The sequence below is a fragment of the Oratosquilla oratoria genome, chromosome 25 (assembly GCF_046742065.1).
Source record: "Oratosquilla oratoria isolate Oo_2021 chromosome 25, ASM4674206v1, whole genome shotgun sequence".
NCBI classification, from domain to species: domain Eukaryota; kingdom Metazoa; phylum Arthropoda; class Malacostraca; order Stomatopoda; family Squillidae; genus Oratosquilla; species Oratosquilla oratoria.
In genome coordinates, this window is record NC_134801.1 from 11,220,143 (window position 1) to 11,237,566 (window position 17,424).

The 17,424-nt window shown below is 40.7% G+C and overlaps 2 protein-coding genes across 8 annotated transcripts in view; one reads left to right on the forward strand and one right to left on the reverse strand.

Moving 5' to 3' along the window:
* Positions 1-7,906, reverse strand: part of HemK1 (HemK methyltransferase 1) — an 86,373-nt gene extending 78,467 nt beyond the window's left edge. For 3 of the 7 annotated variants that reach the window (XM_076208376.1, XM_076208374.1, XM_076208375.1), the window contains exon 1: positions 6,558-6,828. Coding sequence is in view for 2 of the 7 variants with exons in the window: in XM_076208369.1 (XP_076064484.1) it covers positions 7,439-7,539 (101 nt within the window). In the remaining 5 variants the exon portion in view is untranslated. Of the gene's footprint in view, positions 1-6,557; positions 6,829-7,438; positions 7,555-7,811 lie in introns of those variants that run through there. The other 4 variants (XR_012967612.1, XM_076208369.1, XM_076208370.1 and 1 more) reach the window with 3 other exon arrangements.
* Positions 7,907-13,482: 5,576 nt separating this feature from the next.
* Positions 13,483-17,424, forward strand: part of Pgi (glucose-6-phosphate isomerase) — a 32,083-nt gene continuing 28,141 nt past the window's right edge. The window contains exons 1-7 of the mRNA XM_076208377.1: positions 13,483-13,752; positions 15,546-15,639; positions 15,738-15,929; positions 16,082-16,264; positions 16,396-16,509; positions 16,641-16,880; positions 16,974-17,113. Of these exons, the coding sequence (XP_076064492.1) occupies positions 13,505-13,752; positions 15,546-15,639; positions 15,738-15,929; positions 16,082-16,264; positions 16,396-16,509; positions 16,641-16,880; positions 16,974-17,113 (1,211 nt within the window). The 5' untranslated portion in view covers positions 13,483-13,504. The remainder of the gene's footprint in view (positions 13,753-15,545; positions 15,640-15,737; positions 15,930-16,081; positions 16,265-16,395; positions 16,510-16,640; positions 16,881-16,973; positions 17,114-17,424) is intronic.

Below are 17,424 nucleotides of genomic sequence, written 5' to 3' on the forward strand. Positions count from 1 at the left end.
TCCTCTCTTTCCTCTTTATTCATCACTTTTTACTAGTTTCCCTGTTTTTGCCAAGATATTTTCTGCTCTTGTTTGTGACCTGAATTTAACTTTAATTGGTCTGGTCTTATCTATATTGTATTTCCCTATTCTATGTATTTCTTAAATTTCTTTCCTGTTTCTTGTTCCTCTTGAACTACTAATATCTTGTTTACCTTTTTCTTCTCCTCTTTTACTCTTGTAGTCCTATTTGGATTATACTTCTCTTCCATCCCTAATTATACATTTCTGTTTATCCACCAAGTCTCTTACTATATTCTCCTTCTCCCTCATCACTTTAATAACTGTGTCCTTAGTTTGTACTTTCATCTGCTGTGTCATTATATCTCTAAATTCAATTTTGTTGTTCTCTTGGACTTTTCTCCAAACCTGTACCTCTTCTGCTATGGACTCTTTATTCTTCTTCTTTAATTCCTCATTCACATCTATTACTTCTTTTAACTGTCTTTTTAATTCTTCTATTTTTTATTTTATTTAGGTTTTGGTTCTCCTTTAGTTCTTCCAATTTATCAACTCTTTGTGTAATCCGTGTAAGTTGACTGAACCTAACCTCCCACTGTTTGTTCATGTTCTCTAGTTTTTCCTCTAGACTTGCTAATCAGGGGAGGTTGTCATCCCCTCCCTCATTAGATCCATGGAAATAATTATTTCCACTTTCTATTGTGTTGTTCTTATCTATGTTTCTAATTTTAATGCCTTTACTGATATTTTCAACTTCACCTGCATCGTCTGCAGGCCTTTTGTTTACATTCCTTCTGACGTCTGGGGGAGCCCATTCATCTCCTTTGTCATTTCCTTCCATTTTCCTCACTAATCCCTCCCTTTCTCCTTTTTCTTCACCTGCCCACTACACCACGAGCTTTCCCCTTCCCTATTAATACAACACAGGTACTCCCTCGTCATTGAAATCTACGGGAAAAAAAATCTCCGGAGTTCCAATTGTCACTGTCTCTCTGCCGATCATGTGTGTGTGTGTAAATATATATATATATATATATATATATATATATATATATATATATACATATATATATATACATATATATATATATATATATATATGATGGGCCCAGGGTTGTTCTCTACATCTCTAGTTGATAGTAGAAGAGGGATTATTGCCAAAGAATCACCCCTCAGTGTAGAAAAAAAATGTGTAGATGCACTATTGGAAAAAAGGGTTGTTGTTGTTGTTCCCTAGACTGTCTGTCTGAGCAGTCCCATCTCCCCAAGGAATGCCACGGCCAAGATGGAGTTTTCCCACAAATCCTTTATGAAGTGTATGTTGTGTTGTTTGCGTGCGTGGTTGTGTATAATGCAGTCTTCCATAACATGTTGAATAGTATGGGGTGAAGTGTTATATCTTGGGCATTTGTTCACAATGCAGTCCTCCAGTCTCTTCTGGTAGCTTTGAAGGGCTGGGTGGTGGCCACATCATAGTCTGGCCAGGTGGACCCTGTCCTTTTGTGGGAGAGAGAATTCAGAGGGATGGATATCAGGGGGTCTGGCATGTAGCAATGTATTGTCTTTTAGTGTGTTAATGGAGTAATGAGTGATGTGATTATATGTTTCTGGAGGCTGGTATTTGGTGGTTTTGGAGGAAGAGAAGAGAGTATTGTGTGATATAGATATATGGGTGTTTTTTTTTATATTTCTTGGTGTGTGTGGGTGTTCTGCTATGTTGTGTAGCAGGTGTGCTGTGTTTGTGGAAGCTGCAGCATGTGTCTGGGGATGACAGGTGGTGATGGATACAGAGCTGCCTAGTGTAGGCCTTATGGTCTCTTGTAGTCTCCTTCATTCTTATGTTATGTTCTCATGTCAAGGTGATCTTTGACTTTGAGGACTTTTGTTTCATAGTGTAGGTAGTCTGTAGGTGTTGTACATGTGCAGCCAGCAATTGTTTTTAATGCTTTGTTTTGTATGGTCTGAAGGGTGTTGAGGTGTGTGTCACTGAAATTAGGGGAAAAAAGGGTTGTGATATTTGCTTGTGTAACCAAAACTGCTCCTAGGGATTGGTGCCATCTGTATATGAGCAGGTGGCAGGGGATTTCTTGTGACTGTTTGGCTCCCAACTCTTGGGATTGGGGTTAGTCCCATGACATAGTCACCACCACACCAGGACCTCCGGGGGAGTATAATATAGTATTGTACAAAGTTTGATGGTATGTCTTGGGGTGTTTCCTTTGTGATTTGTATATGCATTTTAGTATGGATGTGCTCTAAGGTACTGGTGGTAGGCTGTTGTAGATATCTGTGTAGAATAGATTTTTTTTTCCATCCAGTTGGCTGTGCTTGTGTGATGTGGTGGAATGAATGGGTGGTATAAAGGGTTTTTACATAGAAATGTGTGCCTTTCATTATTATTTACTGGTCTACAGGAATAACCTTGGTTTCTGAGTGGAGGTGGTCAGTTGGGGTGGTTTTGGTGCATCCTGTTGCTTCCCAGTGATCTTTCATACAACCAATTTCTTATCTGTTCTCACTGTGAGGTTCTTGATGTGTAGACTGAAGGACATATGCACTTCAATTGTGAGGCCAATGATTTTTGGGCTTTTGTCCAGTGTCAGAAGTTGTTCATTCAAGTTGACTGTTGAATGTTTCCTTGGTTCATAGTTGCCTGGAGTAAGTAGTGTCACCAATGATTTTTGAGATAATGTTGCCATTCTGTTTTGAGTCGTCAAAGTTTTAGTTTGTCTAGGTATAGAATTTTTGTATTCTTGGCAGCTGTTCTATAGTTGCTGTGCCCTGCTATGATGGTTAGGTGATCTAAAATGTGAGAACTTTGACAATGTGTTCTGGGTTAGGACTAGGAAGGTCACTAATGAATAAATTGAACAATGTTGATGAAAGTATAGCTCCATGGGGGCACTTTGTTGTACAATCATTTGGTTCCCAATATGTGACTGTTCCAAGTCACTATCCTCTATCAGATAGGATGTCTGTCACCTTTTTTGTCATTGTTATGGATGTCTGTTGTGGTGATCTTTTTCAACAGATTCTGTCTAGGAACTGTGTCAAAAGGTTTGCTACATCTACTGCCACTATTACTGTTCTGTCTGGAGGTGTTGTTGTGCTGAATCCCTCTAGTACTTGTTAAATGAACAGTGTGCTGGTGGAATGGCCTTTCACTCCATGTTGGTTTGGGGAGGTAACTACATTTCAATTATTTCCAAGACCAGTCTTTCCATCATTTTCAGATGTGGTGGAAAAGAGAGGGACATAGATCTACATGATACTAGATCTGTCGGTGGTTTGTTTGATTCAAGAATGGAAATTATATGTGCTCTTTTCCAGATCACTAAGAATTTATTGTGTACCCATGAGAAGTTGAAGCTATCTGTTAGGATCTATACTCAAGACATCATCCAGCTATAAGACAGTGCTGACACAGAATAGATCAGGCCACAGAATCAAACCGTCCTAGATGCAACCACCACACTGAGGACTATGAACACCTCATCCTACACTACCAATCCAGAGGCAAAAACACAATAAGGTACTTCTTCCCTCACTTACGGGGCTGTTCAGTGACCATTACATGTTACCTAGGAGTTGTGGATCCCCTGTACAAGAGACCTGGAGCAATGGATTGATTGACGGAGTGATAGTAATAGTAATAATGATAATAACTGTTGCATCGAGTTTCACTATTTGGATACCCACAGCCTCACAGTGGTTGGCAACAGTCCTCAGGCTCTCCCACAGATTCCTCTGGGAAGAAACACTGGACTGTTGTCTGTGTTGTATTAGTGTGGAACTATTTCTATGTCATTTGTTACAAGTAGCATGGAGAGGGAAGCAGTTGCTAGTTCTACATATATGAAAAGGTGTAAAAGATACTGTTGAAGTTGACCGAAAGAGATCATGGGCCCAGTCTGGTGGCTGAGTGTCAACCCTTAGGTCTGATGGATTTGATGGGTTGATGGATTTTGAAAATATACTAAAATAACAGAGACCAAGAATAGGTATCTACAAGTGGTGGTCCTGCTAGACAGATGTCAGAGTTCACCCAAAGAATTTTTATAACTTTTAACTTCTGTCCTCCATTAATCTCTACTTCACCTCATCTTTGACACTCTCCTTGGCACAATAATATCCTCAAGAACAGATATGATTATCAATGCTAAGATATATCAAAAACATCTCCTTGATACCTGTCAACCCATGAATATTTTCCCTTCCAACTGTAGGTGCAGCCCACTTGGGTTGACACTGAGTTTTCAGATCAAACCCAGGTTTCCTCTTTATCACAATTGTATTTCCTCCACCTTTTTACATTTTAACACATGGAATGCTGAGGACTGGTGATTGTTTCCCTTCTTACTACTATAAGCCAGTGACATAAACAGTTCTACACTAATACAGCAAAGACAGTCAAATGTTTCTTCTCTGAGAGGTCTATGGGAGAGTACAAGGATTAATGCCATACAGTGTGGCAGGTTTCTAGTAAGCGATATCTAAGACAATGCTAATTATTATACAAGAATAATACTAGTCTCCCTACACTAAGGTTATCATCCAGAACTTAAACAATGGACAATACTATTTTCACCATATACTTGATTACATTATGCCTAGCTATCTTGGGTTGTATTCCAGGGTGAATATTTAGAAGTGCACACCTATGCGTTATAGCAGGGGTTCTCAGCCTTACTTGGCCCATTCACCCCTTTCACCATTTGTCAGAATGTCATTCCCCCCCTCCTTTCCAGGATTGTCTGTTTCAAAAGGTGCATTCTAAATAATATGCAAATATTACTAAAAACCCTTTTATTTTTTCCAAATTAGTATATATTTTTCCAAAATTAGTATAAATCCAGCACAGGTGACAGGCCAGATAGGCCAAAACCTATAATTGCTTTCCTCACCCCGTAAGCTGACTGTGGTCACAAATCACCCCCAGAAAACCCAAAATTCCCCCCTGGGGGTGAATTTCACCCCTAATGAGAACCCCTGCAATATAGCAATAGAAAATTAATTATCAATTTTGTAAGTTATAATACATCAACATAATATGCAATTTTCTTGGTAGAAATCAATAACAAAAAAGTTGCTAAAACTGATTTATTAACAAACAAAGTCATGGTGGTTGAATGATAGAGCCATGTTTGTTTTGATAGATACTAAGGTCGAAGAAATGAAAGGATGATAAATTCATATATTCTAACCTAACCTACCTAATGTAACCTAACCTTTATTTAATAATTCAGTACCTCAAATTCTAAAGATCATCTGGGTTGTCGTTGTCATCATGGATGCTGACAGTCTGATTATTATTGTACCTTGGGCAATTACCAGGCAATGGCAGAAGCCTGTGTTCTCTCAAAAAGTCCAAGGAACCCCTATTGTCTTTGTGACAGCACTTATTAACGTCACCTGGAAATGGAGAACACCTTGTCCACAATGTGAAAGCCATCATCTAACTGACAGTGACCGGACTGAACAGACGACAACATGGTGTCTGGACTGTATCCTAGCGGCTTCATTCTTTAGAAGATTTCCTTATGCAATCTTTTTAATTTATTTCTGCCAAGAAAATTGTATATTATGTTCATGCATTATAATTAATAAAAATTAATATCTAATTTTCTAATGCTAGATTGCATAGGTGTGCACAACTAAAATAATACCCATCCTAGTTGTGATTGCACAACAGCCTTTACCTTTCCTTAAACTGTCTGAGTGGGTCAAACTATGGTTAGATTAGTTCATTTCAACAATAAATACAAATGATATTGCCAGCTCTGGTTATTGGGAGAAAATTTGCCTAACATGTAAATGGGTGCAATTGGTAAAGGAAAAAATTTAGCTGTAGTGTACCATGACTTTCTGAAGGCTTTTGATTGGATATCTAATATAAGTTTTTACATAAGAAAATATAAAGATAAAGAAGTGAATGGAATAACAATGATAATAACTATTGCCTAGAGTTTTGCCTGGAAACCCATTGCTCAACAGCAGCTGGCAATGACACTTTGGCACTCTCATATCACTCTTAAAAGAAATTTATGAATTATGTCCTAGAATGTCAACATGCCACAAAGGGCAACAAAAAAAGGTACAAGCTTATAATTAATGGCACTATTGTTTGCAACTATTTGCTATTTAATATTCTAAAGAATAGATTTCTGACACATACAAAATGATTAACTGTCATCTGGAACCCTGTCTTTAGCTTACCAAATATCTTAGCTCTAGACAGAAACTACACTTTTGTCAAAAGAAATATTCTATCATATAGCAAAGAATAATTGTAAAGGACTTATTATCTGTGGTGCATTAAAATGTATAAGCCAGAATCAATGAAGACATCCTCAACAACCTTCCTCGCAATAATTTTGTATGAGAAAAAATATATATATTATTTTTGCAGTACATGCAAGTCGGCTAATGCTCATTACAGTAAGTTAATGAAATAAGAAAATATGTGATTTCATCAAGTCCAGCCGTTTTTTTTCTGCGACTCTAATCTCGTGGTAACAAATGAACAAGGTAATTTCAAAAGTTCGAACCATACGTACCTGGACCATGGATAAAGAAGTGGCCTACATTTAACACCCGACGTATTGTTTATCTATGCCAGACACAGTAACCAAACTAACCAGCTGAACAAATGTACTCTTCAAACCTTCCCCACTGTAGACCTATCAAGAAAAAAATCTGGTTATTATTAATTTTGTAATCATGATAAATAATACTGTTGTTTTATCAGGATATGCACTTTCTCATTTTGGTGAGATGCAATCATCGTTATCATATCTTTTTTTCGAAGAATATATTGTGTAAACAATCATCTTCATAGGCCGCTTTCGGCAATACCGTAGATCATTATTAGCAGATATCCTCTATATGTCATTCATCTCTACCTTAATAATTATAATTGAAAAAAATCACAATAGGTAAATATATATCGCGCATGGGGTTGTGGTATAGTGCAAGGTCTAAGTAAACAGGTCTAACCGCTGGAGCAGTTCTGCGCAGCTTCTGACGTCATTTGGATGCGTCCATTTTCTCTTTGTGATACACTGAAGAAAACTGTGAAACGCCAAGGAAGACAGGAACTATAATATTTTATATTATATATATATATATATATATATATATTATATATCATATATATTATATATTCATATATATAGACAGGAACTATAATATTTTATATATATTTATATATATATTTTATATAATATTTGTCAGAATATAACTGAGTGGAGCGGTGCGAGCGAAGGCGACGTCATTTTCGAACGACGGACCAACTTCAACTGACAGCTATAGGACCCGCTAACCCCACTTTGAACAGCCAGGTGACGTTCACGGGCCCGCTGCGCCAACTCCCTCGAAATTCGGTCGGAAGTGGTTAGACCTTATATTCTTAGATCTTGGTATAGTGAAGAGCAAACACCAGGAGTCCGTAACTGCTGGGTCAATTGCTGGGAGTCGGAGAAAAGTGTGGGACTCAACCTGCGTTGATAATGCAATTGTTCTAGTGAAACCCAAAATCATTAATTCACACTACGATGAATAATACATCAACACTCATATTAACACTACTGCATTAGCAATTGCACTAATAAGCCTTGAAATATCTGAAGACAGATTACAACACGAAAATCATCTCCATCCCAAGTTGGAGTACGAAGTACTGGTTTTGTGGTTTCTAACAAATAGAAATACTCAAGACAAAGATACGGATTGGATCTTGTAAGGAAATTCCGGTGTCAACACCATGATCTGTCTGGGGACACAATACTCCCATATCTATGCCTGAGCCTCACATAGGCCTATTGGAGATTATTTGCAACCGAGTTTGTTGCTGTCCCTCGTGAGGTGGGGCCATGTGAGATTGGAGGTTCATCTTGGACATTGGCCAGGAATTTGTCTAGTCTACTCTAGAAAGACTATATGCTGACACCCGTTAAGTCCCCCATCTCCCTTGGGAGACAGTTGAAGATTATGGGGCCAGCACAGGTGAAACTTTCCTCTTAGATTATCTTCAGTCACTGGGAGCGGTTGCTTATGGACGTTTTTTTCGCAGGTCTATCAAACCCGGGGTGGTGTTTCCCTTTGATACCACCTCCTCATTTTTGTAATGGGTTTGGTGCTGTGCCCTCCAGGACTTTCCAGACAAAAAGAGCATGAGAAGTTTTAGTCTATCCCAGTAATTCAGGGAGTCCTTGACCAACTTCCTCGTAAATACCCTCTGGACCTGCTCGAGATCTTTATCTCCTTGACGTGTTTAGACCATAACTGGCTGTGGTGTGAATGTGGTGCGGATAGGGGTGCGCAGTTGTCACTCCCGGCACGGGGTCAAAGGTCACAGTGTAGAAAGGAGGGCGAAGGGCGTGCGAGGGTGTGTGCGGGGCAGTGCGTATATGAAACAAGATGCACGTGCAGCCTTGATAGGATTAGAATTAGCAGAGCTAGTGGTTTTAGATACGAAGGCAGATTGTAGAGTGAGAGAAGTGTGTCGGAGGATTAAAAAATGAAGCAGAAACAACCGAAGAACCAGGAAATTACAGAAATTAGGTGAGCTAAATGTCTTACAAGCTATCTAGGCTCTAGAAATGGCCGAGGCAACGAGCACAGAGGAACCATTCAAGATTAACAATATCACATCAAAGCCATTTGATGGCAATGGAGATGTCGCCGGGTGGCTCAAAAAGGCAGAATTAGTGGAAAAATTAACCGGAGTCACCGACGTCGACAGCTATATTGCCCTTAACCTGGAGGGCAACGCATTGGCCATCTACCTAGAAATGAGAAGTAGTGATCAAGCAGACGCGGAAAAAAAAATACTGGAAGCGGCTTTCGCCGAACCCGTTCGAATCGTTTAATCGGCTGCAAAGAATGCGCTAGGCTGACGAACAGGCCGGCGTTTTTGCTAACGAAATTAGGAGGTTAGCGGGACAGTCGACAATCAAAGGCGAAGGGTTGGAGCAACTCGTTAGAATGCTGTTTGTGAATGGCTTTCCAGATCGTGTATCTGCTGGACTATAGGAAGTAAATAATGCTGTGTCGACAAGCATGGATGTATTGATAGTCCGTGCTAGGCTTTTCACAAGGACATAGAAGGGTGGGCCTTTAACTGTTATGGCGACAGAGAAACCGCAAAGCCCTACACGAGACCCAGGGCCGAAATGCCAGCCCGATGACTTATATGGGAAGAGGGGAGAGCCGGGGGAGCGGGGCCCCTACCGGACATTGGAAGAGGGGAGTCCAGGGGTGACCACAGTGGATGGAGGGGACCGCCTAGGATCCGTTGTAATGCGTGTAGGCGCCCCGGTAACTTCGCGAGGAATTGCAGAGACGAAGCCCACTGTTACGAATGCAATGAACCCGGACATATTGCTCGACATTGCGAGCAGAGAAACGGACTGGGGGGGGGGGGTGCTGAGCAAGCGGCCGCCAAAGAAATATTAGGGCGCTATCCAACTGTATGCCAATTGTAGATGTCTGGTTGAGAGGAAGATGCGCAAAAGCACAAGTAGATTCCGGTTGTTCAACCACGATTGTAATGACCGACTTAATCAAACAATTCAGACAGGGATATATGGCCTTGATGACAGTTGACGGAAGGAAGACAAAGTGCGAGGGTGACCAGGAAGTTGAATTGACGGTGGAAGGCATTTCGATACGACTAAGAGTGCTTGTTATTAGAACGGTCATAGAGGGAAATGACGTGGTGCTGGGAATAGATGCACAGCTTGGGGAATTCACGTTTGTCGCCGGTCAAGTGAGGATTGGAGCGATACGCAACTCGAGTACAGAAGGGAGAGGGAGGAGCCGTTTGAGGCCGGAAATGGACTTAGGAATGACAATGAGGGCCATGAAGGCCAGTGTCGCAGCGAAGCTCGACTTTGACGAGAAGGCGGCACCTTGTACGATTGAGAACAAAAACTTCCGGGCAAAATTTGATGGCCAGAAGTGGGAGGTAGAGTGGTACCTGAAAAAAGGTTCACCTCTATTGAAGAACAAAGTCGACTGCTACGAAGAGACTCTCGGAGAAGGTGTGAGGGATGACTTTGACATCGAAGTAGAACGATGGATTGATTTGCGAATTTTGAGTCCCTGGGAGGAGCCGGTGTAGGGTGAAATCTTGCCTCTGATGGCAGTGGTGCAGCCAACCAAGAACAAAGTGCGACCGGTGTTGGATTTCCGAGAACTAAACCAGTCCGTGAGGTGTCATGCTAGCGATGATTTTGTAGACGCATGTAACGAGACCCTACGCAAATGAAGCCAAATGAGGGGGGCGTCGACGATTGTAGATCTACGGACGGCTTACCTACAAATTCCCGTGGCGAAGAAGATATGGAAATACCAACTAATTAATCATAAAGGTAAAATATATTGCTTGACCAGACTGGGATTTGGGCTGTGCTCAGCTCCGAGGATAATGACGAGGATCCTGAAGACAGTATTGGAGAAGACTGAAACGATGAAGAAGGGCACGGACTCCTACCTAGGTGACATACTGGTGGATGATACTGTTGTACCGGCGTTGGACGTAGTGGAACACTTAGCTCGGTTTGGATTGGTCTCGAAGGAACCAGAACCGAGGGAAGGAGGAACGATGTTGGGACTGCGACTAGAGAGAGACGGGACCGGAAACCTGTTCAGGAGAGGCAATGAGATCCAGAGCGTAAAGGACGAGATGAGCAGACAAGAGCTCTTCTCCCTGTGTGGCAAATTGGTTGGTCACTACCCGATCGTCGGTTGGCTCCGTGTACTGTGCAGTTATATTAAGAGGCGGTCAGGGTCGAAGGATTGGGGAGCGAAGGTTGATGAGGGCACGCTAACGATGATACGTGAGACACAATGATCCAATGAGATGAGAGGACTGTGGAATGCACCACAACAGGACATAGGTGTAACATAGTGTAATGCTAGCAGCATAGCAACCGGCGTAGTCTTGGAGATAGGAGGTGTGGTAGTCGAAGATGGGGCGTGGCAAAAAAAGAAAAAAAAAAAAAAGGATGACTACCATTACATTAAAGTATCGTAATTGGATGCGGTTGTAAAAGGAGCCAATTTGGCGCTGAAATGGGGGCTACGTAAGATCTAAATCAGGACTGACTCAGCCACAGTAACGGGGTGGATGAACTCAATGCTGACGGCTGAGAAGAGAATACGCACGAAAGGAGCAGCAGAGGTCATTGTGAAGCTGTGCCTTGGGATCCTGAGTGAATTAATAGACGGGGTCATCGTGAAGGAGAGCGTAACCCAAGTGCCGTCGGGAAAGAACAAAGTGGATGCACTAACCAGGAAGAAAAAAACTTTGCTGAAAGTGTCGTAAGAATAGGACGAGGAGAAAGTTGAAGTGTGCACCTCAGGGTCCCTACGTGGGAAATAATTGCGTGGAACTTATCATCTAGGTGTTGATAGGTCATTGTTGTTAGCAAGGAAAGTTGACCCGAATATAACTAGTGAAGAAGTCCGGCGGACGGTGAGATCGTGTACCCGATGTCAGTCAATGAATCCCGCCCTTAGACCGCACGCGGCGGGGGAACTTAGTGTAGAAGAGAACTGGAGGAGGTTGGTGTTCGATGTAACTCACTATCGGCGGGACATGTACTTATCGATGGTTCATTGCGGCTCGGGACGCTTCGCCGTCTGGCAGTAGATGAAGATGGAGACGGGGGATATAATTGCACGGGTGATGAATGAGATATTTCTGGAACGAGGCCCAGTGGATGAAGTCCTGATGGATAATAGCACCACGTTTCGGGTGGTGGCGCTGAAAGAAATGCCGGACAAGTGGAGCACGAGACGTTTCTTTAGGGCTGCTTACCGGCCGAGCGGAAATGGAATAGTAGAACGACACCATCGCACGATTAAGTCCATCGCCGAGAGGGCACTAATACCACCCATGGAGGCAGTCTTCTGGTATAATATGTCCCCTAGGTCAGGCCAAGACGAAGGCTCGGTTCCACAGAGAGCCTTATTTAAATATGATTGGCGACATCCCCGGGTAGGGCCGGTGCTACCAGCCAATACTGAAGAAGGCCTTGCCTAAGTACAGGTGATATGGGTGAAGCCAAAGGATGGTAAATGCACATCACAGTGGAGGAGGGGTGTCGTAACGAAGGTAAATTCGCGGAACACCATTTCTGTCGAGGGAGTGCCGCGACATACCTTGGATCTTCGTCGTGTGGTGAATGACAGAGAAAATGAGGAAGGGAATCACGACGCGATAGTGAATAGGGGAGCGACGCCCCGACGGCCGCATCGCGATAAACATCCTCCAAGATGGCTGCAGAACTACGAAGTAAGAAGTGGAGAAGACGAAGAAGACGAAGAATAGGTTGATCTTGAGATCAAGGGGGGTATGAATGTGGTGAATGTGGTGCAGATAGGGGTGCGCAGTTGTCACTCCCGGCACGGGGTCAAAGGTCACAGTGTAGAAAGGAGGGCGGAGGGTGTGTGCGGGGCAGTGCGTATATGAAACGAGAAGATGCAAGTGTAACCTTGATAGGATTAGAATGAGTAGAGCTAGTGGTTTTAGGTACTAAAGTAGATTGTAGAGTGAGAGAAGTAAGTGCGTCGGGGGTGGGTGGGTTGGAAAATTAAACATAAACAACCGAAGAACCAGAAAATGACAGATCGAGATTAGGTAACTGAGCTACAAATCTTACACTGGCATACATACTCCAGCTTTGACACTATTAAAGCCATAGGTAGCAAGTGCTCGTGCTTCGTATTCTTAAAAAGGTCCAGGGACCCACCCATTCAGTTTACGAGTTGCACTAGTGATGGGGGTTATATGTATTTTGATAATTAAAACAGTGATCCCTAGCTTAGCTGACAAAAAAAAAAGAGGTGACATAATTCTGTCATTATAGCTGTGGAAAGAATTATCACAATACTGATAATTGTTAGTAAGGAATGTCGAATGTCAATAGGACGTAGAAAATAAGAAAAGACAGCGTTTGAAAACCTTGAATTGTAATTTTCTACATAAATCTCTTATTTTGTGCAATACAACAGAAAAATTCAGACGGGCAGTGGAAGTCAGCATGAAATTTTGATCAATGATGGGAATGACGGAGGCGCGCGATCGTTGCATGTGTCCTGTATTTACATTTAGGTAATTAGGTTTATTTCCAGAGGCATCCGGAGATACTATCTTCCTAGGCGAGCCTTTAATCTTAGTTTTTTTTTTATTATTTGTCGCACATTAAACTTCGGTTTTTCATCATAAGGTCATAACCGGAACTAGTTATATCAGCATAATTAATTAATTGTATAGCTATATATAACTTGCACAAATAACTATATTACTAATAACTTGAAACGGAAAGTAAAAATATACATATGGCATCCTCCATATTAGAATGGATAAAAAATACAAATAACTGTAATGACAATCTATCAAATCACAGGGCAAACAATGTTGTCTCTGAAAAATTCTTATATGTATAGAAATTATATTAATCATGTAATATTTTATTCCAAAACAAAATTTAGAAAAATGGGAAACGGCAAATGTTTCTGTCAGCATCATAAAGCTGAGAAGGTTGGGGACGGGTTTTCGATCTGGGAGCCGGGAGAAACAAGTCCGTCAGTGTTGCACAGACAGGGAAGCGAAATGGACGGCCGATCATCGCTCAAGGAAGAGTCCGCCTGGAAAAATCTCCAGGCCTACTACGACAGCAATGGTTGCAAACTCAACATACTTGATATGTTTAAGAGCGATAGTGACCGCTTCACGAAATTCAGGTATGTAGGAAAATAGTATCTTCTGTAAATCTGTTGAAATGATTGCTACACCTGTGGGTGACAGCAGATTAAACCGGGTCTGTTAGTCTATTACCGTTGTGTGAACTGCTTATGAGATATAAAATTTCTTTTTCAGTTCGACCATATTTTTTGTGTATATTTGTTCTTATATTTTGCCCTAAGTTCTTCATTAAGTGCTTGTCCTGTTTGACCTTGCCGCATCTGTCAAGGTGATCTTGACGCCGGGGACGAAATCACGATTTGGCCAAAATGTAAATAATGACAGTAAAAGAGAAATAACAGCTACAATTCTCGCTATAAGTAGTATTTTCACACAGACAAATATACCTTCTGATTCAGATTACATAACTTGGTATAGGTTCCCTAGTACGAAACATCGAAGTCCGAGCTAGAATATTTTTCAAGGACTCCGTCAAAGGAGAAAACGAGAACACAGTTACAGTAGATGATATAAGTTACAGTTGTAAACTACACTATCCTTATACAATGCAACTCTGATAAAAATCTATACAGTACTTTGTACCACAAGTACCAGATTCAGCCATTACTGAAACATTTTAGGATATGCATGTTTGTGCATCTTGAAATTTAGACAATTATTAATGTCAATTATATAAGTAATATTAGGACTAGAAAGTTTGTAGTGGACTTCAGTAGATTGATATTTTTCTTAGCAAATGATGCTAAAATGAAATATGGGAAACTGATAGTGCTATTGTATTGATTTTTAAGATACTGATTTTGTACATTGCTTGGTATTTTTTTTTAGATGTACATACCTACGTGATATAGCAGTAGAAAATGAAATTAATTTTGTAAATTATAATGCATCAATACAGTAAATATTTTTCTTGGCAGAAATCAATAACGGAAAATGTTGGTAAAAGCTATGCATAAGTGAACAAAGTTGCATTGCATCCTTTAGACACCATCGTTTTGATAGATACTAGGGTTGAAGATGACAATGAACCCCTTGACGACCTCTAGAATTACAGGTACCGCATTACTTAATGCAGGTTATGTTAGGGAGGTTGGTTAGGTGTGCATAAAAAAAGAAAAAAAAAGACCAATTTTTTCAGTAGGTCAGGTTATTGCTCCCAATTTTTTTTTTTTTTCCACTTCTTGACATTTAATAAAACCTTGTCATGTGTGTTAGGTATCAAATTTATAGTTTTAAAAATTCATTACAATTTCTTGAAGAGTTTCCCTTGAAAATGCAGATTTTTTTTCTTCTTCCCTTGCTTGTAAGGAGAGTTGAAAAGAGACAACTGGTCCTTTCTCCTTCTCCTGACAGTGACAGAAAGTTGTACTATTATAACCCAGACAATAGTCCAACATTTCTTCACAGAAATCTGTAGGGCCCCTGCTGGCTACTGTGGTATATTAGCTTTCTAGTTGGTGATAAGGCCTGAAGACCAGTGCTGGCTTCCATGGGGGAGTGTGGGTTTCCTTACTATTTCATGTATTAGTGGCACCCCACCTATATGGACTAGTTTGTGGGCACTTTCATCCTTGTGGACAGTGTGCCACACCCTTTTCCCTTTTCATAGTGAAGATTGTGCCTTACTAACACTAAATGCTCTAAATGTATGTAGATTTAAATAATTCCACAATTAGGAAAAAATGGGGAGGAGTAGAGGAAGCAATGTATTGATGGAGTAACATACATGTAGATGGGTATTATGAAAAGTGCCTGTATTTTCGCATCTGTATGGAACATGTATGTTGTGTACTGGTAAGTGTAAAATGTAGAATTTTTCTTTCCTCTTCAGCACTGTCTTGAACACTCCCTCTGATGGTGAGATTCTTCTAGATTACAGCAAGAATCGCATTAATGATGAGGTTATGACTCTCCTCTTTGATCTGGTAGGATTTTCTGGTTTTGAATTGGTACTTGTTTGGTTCTGTGTTTTTAGATAATTTGTATGTAGTTTTCATTATCATCCTTTTCCCCCATTGGTTAGGCCCGTGCCAGGAAAATAGAAGCTTGCCGTGATGCCATGTTCTCTGGTGAAAGGATCAACTTTGCAGAAGACAGGGCTGTACTGCATATTGCCCTCAGGAATCGCAGCAACACGCCAATCATGTTGGATGGTAAAGATGTTATGCCTCCAGTCAATGCAGTTCTGGATCACATGAAAGAATTTTGTGGACAGGTATGGTATTCCAAAGTGTGCCATTTTATTTGTCCTTTCATCACATATACTCATATATACTTGTATTAGAATATACTTGTCAGCATGTATTTTTTCCCTTTGTGTCAATTGGTCTAACAATTTTTAATGTAAATTCTTTGCACATTGTACAGGTGATTTCTGGAGAATGGAAGGGTTATACTGGCAAAGCCATTACTGATGTAATCAACATTGGTATTGGTGGGTCTGACCTGGGTCCCCTGATGGTGACAGAAGCTCTTAAGCATTATGCTGTTGGTCCCAATGTTCACTTTGTATCAAATATTGATGGAACACACTTGGCCATGACCCTGAAGGTTTGTATTCAATTTTGTTACCCTCTACAAGAGAAACAATTGTCCATTACAGTCTTGAAAGCAGAGTTTTATATACATATTTTTATTAAGAACATTGCAATCTTTTAAGAGTATTGTATTTCTCATGACAGAAAATAAATCCTGAGACATCCCTCTTCATCATCGCTTCCAAGACTTTTACAACCCAAGAGACGATCACAAATGCCACATCTGCCAAGAATTGGTTCCTTGAGCATTCCAAAGATGTAAGGAGTTTCAGATATACATGACAATAGTATTTTGCATGGACTAGCAGAAACTGATAATGTACAGAAAATTGATATATTGAAATAGGTACATCATATGGAAGGTACATAATTAGAATGTTTGTTTACAGCCTTCTGCTGTTGCAAAACACTTCATTGCCCTCTCTACCAATGGACCCAAAGTGAAAGATTTCGGCATTGATGAAGCAAACATGTTTGAATTCTGGGACTGGGTTGGTGGACGTTACTCCTTGTGGTCAGCCATTGGAATGTCAATTGCTCTTCATATTGGGTTTGATAACTACAAAAAACTTCTTTCTGGTGCACATTTCATTGATCAACACTTCAAGACTGCACCCCTGGAAAAGAACGTAAGTGTTCCATATGAAATATTGGGAGATATTTCAATTTACTGCTTACAAAGCATTTTGATGAATGATGCAAAATTAATTTTTATTACCCAGGTTCCTGTGATTATGGCCTTGCTTGGAATCTGGTACCGCAATTTCTTTAAAGCTGAAACTCATGCACTCCTACCATATGATCAGTACCTTCATCGTTTTGCTGCTTATTTCCAACAAGGTGATATGGAATCCAATGGGAAGTAAGTTCTTACCAATTTTATGTAAATGCTGTGGTTATGTTCTTTTGATGACTTGTTATTTACCTTATCTTGCAACTGCTCTACTTTTAGCTTCTCTTACACAGTACTTTGCTCCTACTTCCTGTACCCTTTATCTCTGAAATGTGTCCTCATTTCTGTGGAACCATGAGACCAATGAGAGGTCTCTGCTTGTGGTAGTCCTGCAAGAGGGACAGAGGGGCTGCCTATTTTTTTAGGTCTGTTGATCTCTCCGTCATGCATACATGCTTACATATAAGCCTGCATATCAAAAGGTCTTTTTACCATTTCCT